General features: G+C 34.9%; 1 protein-coding gene across 1 annotated transcript in view; it reads left to right on the forward strand.

The window, feature by feature from the left end:
* The window catches only part of stol (voltage-dependent calcium channel subunit stolid), a 309,278-nt gene extending 298,989 nt beyond the window's left edge, over positions 1-10,289 (forward strand). The window contains exon 28 of the mRNA XM_083132012.1: positions 5,370-10,289. Coding sequence (XP_082988138.1) covers positions 5,370-5,477 — 108 coding nt within the window. The 3' untranslated portion in view covers positions 5,478-10,289. The remainder of the gene's footprint in view (positions 1-5,369) is intronic.
* Positions 10,290-10,726: the final 437 nt, after the last annotated feature.

Raw genomic sequence — 10,726 nt, forward strand, 5'->3', positions numbered from 1 at the left:
CCAATGTATTCATAACTGTTTTCTTGAATCGTGAATATGACATTGTGAGCAAATCGACGGGTTTATTATCTTTCTCCATAGCATTGTAGACCGCACTCATTCTCCAAATAGGTGACCTTTTCATGATATTTGTTCGCACTTTGCTCACATAGAAGGTTCCATGCTTGGGTCGCGTTTTAATGTTCGGAATGTATTTTGAATTGTGAAAGCCACAGAGGAGATCGAAGTTTGCCGTTAAAAATTTTCCAAAGTAGCATAAGGTCTCGGGCTGTCCTTCTGTGGTCAAGTCTGTCCATATGAAATTGCTCTATTAAGTTAGTATATGATTCGAACCTGGGGTATTCGCCTTACAGTTTGAATTTCATGTATCGCAATAATTTTGACTGTACATGTTCTAAATTTGCGGTATGTTTTTGAACTTCTGTGTTCCATATGACAGAGCCAAATTCGAGTTTTGTACGCACTAGAGAATAATACAATATTTTTAGTGATTGTGTACTTCTGAAGCCCCTGCCCATGCGAATAATAAATCCAACAAGCTTGTATGCTTCACTTATTACTTTGTCCAGATGATAGGCGAACGTTAATTTATAATCATAAAGTATTCCTAGATCTCTTGCCTTTTCCGCTTTCTTAAGGTTAACATTATTTATTTTATACTGATAATTTATAGGTGTCCTTTGCTTGGTGTATGTAACAGAGAAGCATTTTTTAACATTTAGGGAAAGTTTGTTATATGAACACCACGCACTCAACCTATTTATGTCGTGTTGTAAGGAGGCACACTCGTCTGCACTTTTTATCCTTTTGTAGAACTTTAAATCGTCAGCAAATAAGAGTTTGCGAGAATCAATTAGATGTTCGGGTAAATCATTAATTAACAACAAAAATAGAAGAGGCCCTATATTGGATCCCCGAGGGACGCCCGAGCTCACCAAAAATTCATTGGATGAGGAGCCTTTGTAGGTGACATACTGTCGCCTGTTCATTAGGTACAACGCCATGAGTTTTCTTAGGGAGTGTGACAAATTAAAGCTACCTAGTTTACTCAGTAGTACGTCATGGTCTACTGTGTTGAAAGCTTTTTAGAAATCAGTATATATCACATCTACAAGGGTCGTTCAAGGATGACCGGGACTTTTATTTCTGCAGAGGAAATAGGTAGCAGAAGAAACACCAAACTATGTCAGTTTTTCAAAGTATTCTCCATGCGCGCCGAGGCACCGTTGCCATCGTTCTGGCAGCTCCTGAATTCCTTTGGCGTAGAAAGAACTTGGTTGTTGTCGTAGCCACTGGAGGACATCGCTCCGTAGTACTTCATCTCACGTGAATTTCTTCCCTCCCAGATGGTCTTTAAGGAGTGCAAACAAATGATAATCGCTGGGGGCTAAATCCGGATTGTAGGGGGGATGGGGCAGACCTTCCCAGCGCATGTTGGCCAGAGTTGTTGTTGTCACATTGGCCGTGTGAGGCGGGCATTGTCATGGAGAAGAATGACATTTCCAGACAACATCCCAGGTCTTTTCTTGCGAATGGACTTTTGTACAGCACCACTCAACAATGTGGAGTAATACTGGGCATTAATCATGCTCCCTTTGTCCAGAAAATCCACATGGATAATGCCCTTCATGTCCCAGAAGACACTTGCCATGATCTTTCCAGCGGACGGCTGCGTTTTGCTTTTCTTGGGGGGGGCAGGGAACCTTTATGCCGCCACTCCACGCTGCATCTTTTGGTCTCTGGGGTTGAATCGTGCAACCATGTTTCATCACACGTGATGATGGATTGCAACAATTCATCACCTTCTGCTCGAAACCAATTCAGAAGCTGTTCACAGACCGTCCTGCGTGTCCACTTCTGATCGAATGTCAGCTGGCGGGGAACCCACCTTGCACAGATTTTGCGGAAGCGTAAGTGGTCGTGAATGATTGTCTCAACACTCCCAACACTGATATTCACCTCGGCAGCAATATCCCGCACTGTTACTCGCCGGTTCTCAAGAATCATTTGCTCAACACATGCGATATTCACTGGTGTGACTGCAGTCGGGCGAATATGTCCATGCGCTCCATTTGTCACCAGCTCCCGTCCTTCGCGAAACCGCTCACACCATTCGTACACTCTTGTCCACGACATCGTTTGTTCACCATACTGTGCTTGCAATCGTCTGAAAATCTCAGCTGGTTTCACTTTCTCCTTCACGAGAAATTTGATTACACACCGCTGCTCCACAGCCACAGACACACTGCTTGCCGCCATGTTCGCTGCAAATGCTGCGTATGCGCGAAATACGTCATGCCGGGCGCTAGTTACTCGCGAAGGAATACATTACGTCACCCGCACGTTTCATCATGATCCGGCTATTCATCGATTTTTTTACATACGAAAATCCCGGTCAACCTTGAATGACCCTTGTACTTGCCCCCCTTCGTCTAATACTGTACTTGTATAATGCAATTTCTCTCCAAGATTTGTTTCAATTGAGCTGTTTGGTAGGAATCCATGTTGAAATTCGGATATGGAATTTTTCACATGGTTAAAAATATGCATGAATAGTATTTGTTCTAGTATTTTTGCAGGAGTGGATAAAATAGAAATAGGACAGTAGTTATGGATCGTATTGTTTTACCCGACTTTTGAATTGGACATATAGCAGTCACTTTCCATCTATCAGGAAACTGCATAGATGATAGGACAGAGTTGAAGATGATAGACAGAGGAACCTTTAAAACATCAGCGCAATCTTTGAAAATGTATGGTGGGATTTTATCAGGCTCAGCGAACTTCTTTGGTTTTAACTTTTTGATAGCATTTTCGATTTCATTTATACTGATTTCTTGAATATTCAGTATGTCTAGCACTCTACTTTGTGAATGCTCTGTCATAATTTCAATATTATACGTTAACCCATTGCCTGTGTACACAGACTGAAAGTGTTTCGCAAATTCTTCTGCAACCGCGTTTACGTTTGGTAGGGGCTCACCATCCTCAGAAACAGGGTGTTTTGGTTTGTCGCATTTTTTACTATTTATATACGTCCAAAAGAGAGAAGGGTCATCCTGCATATTATTTTCAACATTTAATACATAGTTATCATATGCAGCTGATATTTCTTTTTTTACTAGTGATCTAATTCCTCTAAAATTTATTAGCATGGTAAGTTAGGTCGCCTACACTTTGTTTCCACTTTTTGTGGTGATACGCCTTTGATTTAATTTTCTTAATTATATTAGTCGTAAACCAGCTAGGATATTTTGGTGCTTTAACGTGTCTTAAAGGGATGCATTCATCGAGAGATTCGTACATTACATCATAAAACATGTCTACCATTCTATTAACATCATTGGAAAACTTTAAGATCTCCCAGTTAACAGCAGATAATTTATGGTACAGTTTCTGAAAATCAGCCTTTTTAAAGTTGTAAAAGAAATTGCCCTGCGAGTGTTTACAGCATGTTTGCTTTACATGTTTTGCTTCTAAAATGAGACACGGGTGGTGTTTGTCCTCAGGTACCAGGGAGTCCAGCTCTCATGTCAGTTGCAGGTTGGGAATGTTTGTAAGTACGAGATCTAGGGTCTTGTTGTTGCTATTTTGAATATCGTTTATACTATGAAATTGATGGAAACACATACAATTATACAGGTTGCGACAAATGGGAGTTGACTCAATAAGATTGTAGTTATTGTTTGTTATGCATGGAATGTTAAAATCACCTATAAGGAGAATGTTATGCGCAGGTCTACAATGTCTTTCAATAAAAGCATAGAATATATCAAACAAATTACTATTGCAGCATGGTGTGATATAAACTACACAGACATATAGCGATGGCAGTCCCTGAATTTTAATTTTCACAATCACAGAATCAATATCAGGATTTTCATCATACTTACATATAAGCGTTGCCATGTATTGCTTCTGAACAGCCAAGAGCACGCCCCCACCCAATTTTTTCCCTGAGTTACAATCACTGCTATCGCTTCTAAACACATTGTAACGATCGTCAAATATTTCAGCATTGGCGTGTTTGTCGGTGAGCCATGTTTCAGTAATAGCCATGGCATTATAGTCATTACACAATATATTATTAAGAAATAACTGCATTTTAGTGCGCAGCCCCCTAACATTTTGATACAACCAGTAACAAACGTGAGAAAGTGGGTGTGCAAACAAGAAACACTAACGTTAACTGAGAACAGAACATAGGTGCCAACACATGAAATATGAAACTAATATAATCATAACAATATATTTTCAACTTATTTTTAAAATATATGAATGAAGGTCATGTTTCCTTTGCTTCAAGCTTAGTTCTCCCCAGAAATGAACCCTGAATATCTGCATTCTTGTTTACTTGTATGGAAAGTACCAACTGGTATGTCAGGATGCAAACTTTGTGAGTTTACAGTTATTTTCATGTATCGTTCATATCTGTATGTGGAATACTTTGGAAAATACAGTGTTTTGAAATCGAATGAATCATTTATAGTAGCCCTGTATTTGTTTTATAGCACAGAGGAGTACTTAGATCATATTTTTCATTAATAGATATAACCTTTGATTTTTCTTCTCATTAATAGACATAACCTTTGATCTTTCTTGTATTTTTATTTTTATGTTATTTTATACTCTTTTATACTTTTTAATATGCTTAAGTATGTGTTAATTCCTTTGTTCTCAAAATTATACATGTAATATTGACCTATCCCATATCATAGTGCTATTTGTATATGATCAAGTGGATGGAAATAAATCTATATCTATCTATGGTAGATATAACAAATGAAATATGATTTTTTTGGGGTGGGAGGTTTGAAAAAGAAATTATTTCAATTCGCCTTAATTCTATTTATTTATTCATACTTCAGGGAAAGAAAAACTTGGTAAGAAATGAATATGCTGGAATAAAGTACTTGTACTTATCATTGAAACTGATTTGATGAAAGTTCTATTCATTTCGGTAGTTACTGCCATTATCTACTTGGGAGTTTGTTGGGGGTCTCCTTTATTGCACAATGCGAGACCACCTTCGTGTTCTGACATCAGACGAGGAATACCTACTTTGTTAGGTTTGGTTCCCTTAGCATAAATACACACAAATGTATTATGTATGCTAAGAGAACTAAACCTAATAACTTAGGCATTTAACATAACAATTAAAGCATTCTGTGGTGCATCAGAATGCAAGGTTGCTCTCACATTGTGCAATAAGAGAGACCCAGTTGGTTGTGCCACTGCCTTGCAGACTTCTAGTGTGGGTTGTTTTGCTATTGTTCATATTCCCGGAGTTCCTTCACATCCAGTATATTAATGTGTATTTATGTTTTTACATGCCTAAGGGAAATAAATAGAGTTTTCTTCATTTTCAGGAGATCCAGATCAAACAATGTGCACACTGCAGTACGATAAAGGGTTCAACTTGGTTGCTAGTGTTCAGTATATCTCTCTGGCTGTTTAACGGAGCTCAATTTTCATGATTAGGCACAGACATGAAATCGAATCAGTAAAAATCATGGAGGAGGCAGAAGCTTGTACACACACACACACGTGAGAAAGAATAGCCATGGGAAAAGGATGGAATTAGGCTAGATCATAGGACAATAGACCAAACTTAAACAGTATTTGGGTTCTTATGTAAACATGTATGTGCAGAAGGAAAGACTCGAAATGTATAGAATTGTTATGTATTGTTTGAGTATGGAGGGGGAAAGAAAGAAATACAATGATGACGAAGCACCAAGTAGTATATGATACTACTTCAAAATAAATTGAAAAGAATCATGTGTACACATGTGAATGTACTATAATTTGACTCTTTTCTATAAGTATCAAAAGAATATTTAAAAAAAGGACAAAAACCTCTTCCTTGTAATGAGCTTGTTGGTGTTCCCAATATTTGTTGTGCCTCCCCTGACCCCTATTGGGTGTTCTGTGACAGCTAGTTGTGCACGGTATCCTATGTGACTCTGGTGTGTGAATTTCCTTCTAAAAAAATACTAACCATTTTTCAACAAAGATCTTTGCCATGGCGTTGCTGTGTGATATTAAAGATTAATATTGTAGACTGTGTGTGTATGTTGAGAGGAGGAATTTTTAAAATTTAATTTATTTTTCAGATGGAATTTGTATTTTATGCTGCATTTTTTATTAAATTGATTTGTTATTGCATATGTTAAATGGAGTGCTGCTTTAGTGTGAAAGTTTCGACTTATTTGACAAAACATATTGCAGTATCATATCATAAGGTATACATATCTTCATTTCAACTTATTTGACAAAACATATTGTATTACCATGTCATAAGGTATACATATCTTGAAGCAAAAAAGCATGGGAAGAGTTGTAATACGTATCAACCAAGAGCCCCTTCAAAACATAATGAATTTCATATCAAGGGAAGGGGAATTCTTACCACAGAGGTATGCTCACAAGTGATCTATAAAATTTGCAGACTTTCTATTTGTATGGAACTGTTAGAAATCTATCATCGTATTTCTTTTGATTGAAACGTTTTGATGTATGTAGAAGTATGTACAATGTAAATGCCTAAGTAAGACCAAATAATCAGTTGTATTTTGTATATAAAGATATATTGTTTTACAATGTTGATTTGTGCTCTTGTAAATAAATATTCACATGTATCTATAAATAGAATTCTATGTACAAGCAAGTTTGAAATTGTACTTGCTAGTGTTCAATATTTAAGTGTCCAAAATAAATCTTGATATTTAGTGTATTTTAAACACTGATACAGGGCAGTATTGATAATAGTATTAGAGGTTTAAGAACAGTAGACAAATTTATTTCATCAGGGATTGTCTGAGAGGCATGAATACCTTACCTATCACCCCTAACAACTTCTTCATGTTCAACTACTCACATATGGTACAAGTATTTTAGAAACGTTTACAAAAGGTAACAATAATCATTATTTAGTATTATAAAGTTTTCTTAATTATTGTATTTCTCGTATTTATTTAGGAATGATATACAAAAATTACAATAATTTTGTAAATCCATATCTACTCAGCTCCAAGTTCTTTTATTGCCTCTTCTATTTTAATTTACAAATGTTATAATGTGTTTTCTGTTTCATTCTTGAAAAATTCGTAAAAATGGATCTTCATACATACAAAGTCATGCAAATATATATACATAAAGAGGTGTGAATTATAACTGAAGTGAAATTTGTTTGTGAGGAAGAAACATTTTATTTCTTGTACTTCATCACATTTTCAAGAAAAAGTGGAATTGTGACCTGATTTTTGTCTGCTTATCATAAAACTAAATAAGTAGCAAGACACACTGTTCTATATCATATAAGTCAAATGAATATGTATATCTTCAACCATGTGAACTCTGGAAGAGAGAAAGTATAATAACTTATTCACTTTCATTGTAACAATATTTTCACTGTTGTGCCAAATTTCAATAGGAGTGCTGCAACTAAGATATTTGGAAAAAAAAAATACTATGACATTATGAAGATAATTACCAGAAATGGGATTTAAGTAATTTCACCTTGAAAATAATCTCTTCACACATTTTTTTTTCTTGAGACAAAGAGGTAAAAATGGTTCTAACATATTGTTGTGGGTACACTTGAAATATATATGTATCAATTGTATACATGGGTGTTTGCTATGGACATGTGTATGTGTGCCTTTGTATACATGCATGTGTGTTTTTTTGCACATGTGATTAAGTATGTTCAAAAGAAGTGTATTGAAAATATTGTACTAAAAATCACGTTTGCTTCCACTGCATTTGTGTCCAGTACACAGTGTTCCATATAACTATATGTATACAACACAGATTATATGGAGTTACACATCGGAATCATCACTTCCACATGCTGTGAATGGTGATTTTTTTCCCCAGAAAATATGTGCATGTGCTGAGACTGTGCCATGCAATGATAGTGATATATTGTGTAAAATATATATATATGGCTTGGAGGTGGGTACATATGGTGCTGATTTTTCCTGTAGCCCTTCGTCACACAGGAGGACTCTCTAAGGGAAGTGTGTGTGTGGAAGAGGCTAGTTCAAAGAAAATAAATATGAGACTTTCATAATGATAAGTAAAAAAAAAAAGTGTTGTGTTGCTCTTGGTAAGAAATCAAGATCAACATCGTGTTAAATAGGGGACAAACAAACAACAACTGAAGCTGAACTATCTACATATCCTAAGTTATTCATCATTTTGAACTTGTCTCCTTTTAATTAATGCTGTGTGAAAATACGTATGTGCACATAAATGCGAGAGAAAGTGAGAGCGCGAGAGAGAGACGACCAAACAAATTTCCATGAAAGTGGTGGTGGATAGCATGGGGGAAAAATATATAACCAAACGTATTGGTTGCCTTAATTGGAGAAAGTGAAGTTACCCAAGTTTAAGGGTATCTGCGGATATTAACAAGTCTTCCATTCAAATCAGACAACAGTAGCATAAATGTAGTGAGCAATAGAATGAAGATTTTAGAGTGGGATGGCACAGTTATTAAATACTTTATTTTGGTATCATATTCAGATAAGCTTTGATGCAAGTCTTCAACAACTTTTACAAATTTGAGGTTTTGGAACTGTGCCAGTGGATAAAAACATTTAATTCATTAAACTGTAAATGTATGTAATTTGAATTTATTGCCAAGTTTTAAATAGAAGTTGATAGCTTAATGTAATAAGAATTTTATAGGGTAGTACTCGCAGTGAAAAAAAAAAGAAATAGATATTGAATTGTAGCAAAAAAAGAATCCTATAAAGGTGACTGCAGGAAGGACTTGACATAATCCAAAAATATAGATTCATGCATTTTTTGTGAACTTTTACGCTAACATTTTTTTTCTGTTAGGATTTAAACCATTAAAAAAAAGAAATGCTATACATCGTAATAAGAATGTACTTTCTTTTTTTATTTTCTGTTATTTAACCACCAGTGAAATCCAAATAAGTTCAATAAATCACTAACTAAAATTGTTTTGTTGTTTTGCCTGTAGGCAGAAAAGACTGATGCCTAATTTAGTTGACACTGTAGCATAATTTTTCACAAAATACTTCTTTAAAGTATCTAAGTTTTAAAAGTAAATAAAGCCTTGTATAGGACCAAAATTACCATGGTTATATAGTTGAGCATAATTTTTCAAATCTGCTTTCCAAGTTTAGTTTTACTTTGATCTTGCAGTAATGAATGAATAAATAAATAGGAGTGTTAATGAACTCTTTAATGTATTGGGCCTTGACAATAAAAGATCTTATGCTATTGTACATTTAACATATAGGGTTTTTCCTTAATTTAATCACAAATGTGATTGAATAGACTTCAAAAGAAAAATTTGTACTAAGTTTACCATAACTCAAAGTTACTTCCTAAGACAAATAAGATTTTCTACATAAATATGTCTTGGACTCTGTGACAAGTACTATTTTTGTTGCTGCTTTCTGATTAGTATTATTCATAGTATTCAGACAAAAGCAAATACACGTACTCATAGAACGCAATAATTCAAGTCAAGGATACTGTGCTACCACCAAATTATAAACAAAAGTTTTATGTTAATATTTGCTGTCCATAAATAAAATTTTTCTGTTGAATGTAATGAAAAGAATATATATAAAAAAATGGCTGTGTTTGTAAATATTTCACTTAGAGCCCCTCCCCCTCTCCTTTGTAATATTTTTTTTTGTTTGTTTGAATGGACAAGTACCATTTAGATTAGACAATAAGATCTCGTTATGAGTGTAATCCATTCCATAGCAATTTTGCTTTACATTTCAACATTCCACATCATGAATTTGAAAATAAAACTGTTAAACTACTGAGGTCCCTATATGATGAAAGTGTTTCAAATGGTAGGTTTAATAAAAAAAATGTATGGTAGCTTGTTGTTAGGAATCTTGACAATGAAATGTTGTTTTGAATAAGATCTAAAAAAAAATATATACGTCTTTACAGATTAGAAGCAATGGGGATGCGGATGTGGATTCAACATATACATATTCACGTATGATTACATAGACACACTTATACATTAATACATGCTCATTCACATAAACACACACACACACACCAAGACACACACACTCATATTTGCTTCTTCTTCTGAATACACTACTATAGACATAACTACCATTAAATAATAACTTTTGTATACTTTCTGTGTTACTCACTGTTACTTTTTATTTTGTTCTTTGTCTGTTGTAGTGAAAAAAATATAAGAGAAGAAAGTGCAAAGTATGTTAACCTTGTTTCATGTTTCAGCATTTGTGCATTGCTGTAACTGTTATAAAAGATATTCACAATAAAAATTACCTTTGTATAGTAGAACCTTCTTTGTTGGAAAACAACATATTGATTGACTGGCACAATTACAGGGCATAATACACTGTACTGTTCAGGGCTGGCTCCAAAACTTCAAGGCCAACAATTAACCAGTAGGCCAATCAACATTAGAACTACGGTATAAAGTGGAATCAATACCACTGCGCAATGTGCCTCCATGTAGGTTTGAACCTGGGACTCCTTGATTAGAAGGTGATTAGCCATCAGCAATGCCACCTGAATACACTTATTATGAATATACACTTTTATATTTGAAGCTCTACAGTGTAAATAGCCAGCATGAACTAAATCCAATGAAATTACACAGTAATTTAGTTGGCATGTCAGTTAGTTCATTTTTCTAATGAAATTATTTGGTAATTTAATTGGCATGACACTTCATTTA

This window comes from Lepisma saccharinum, chromosome 1, assembly GCF_977018435.1.
Source record: "Lepisma saccharinum chromosome 1, izLepSacc3.1, whole genome shotgun sequence".
Classification (NCBI taxonomy): domain Eukaryota; kingdom Metazoa; phylum Arthropoda; class Insecta; order Zygentoma; family Lepismatidae; genus Lepisma; species Lepisma saccharinum.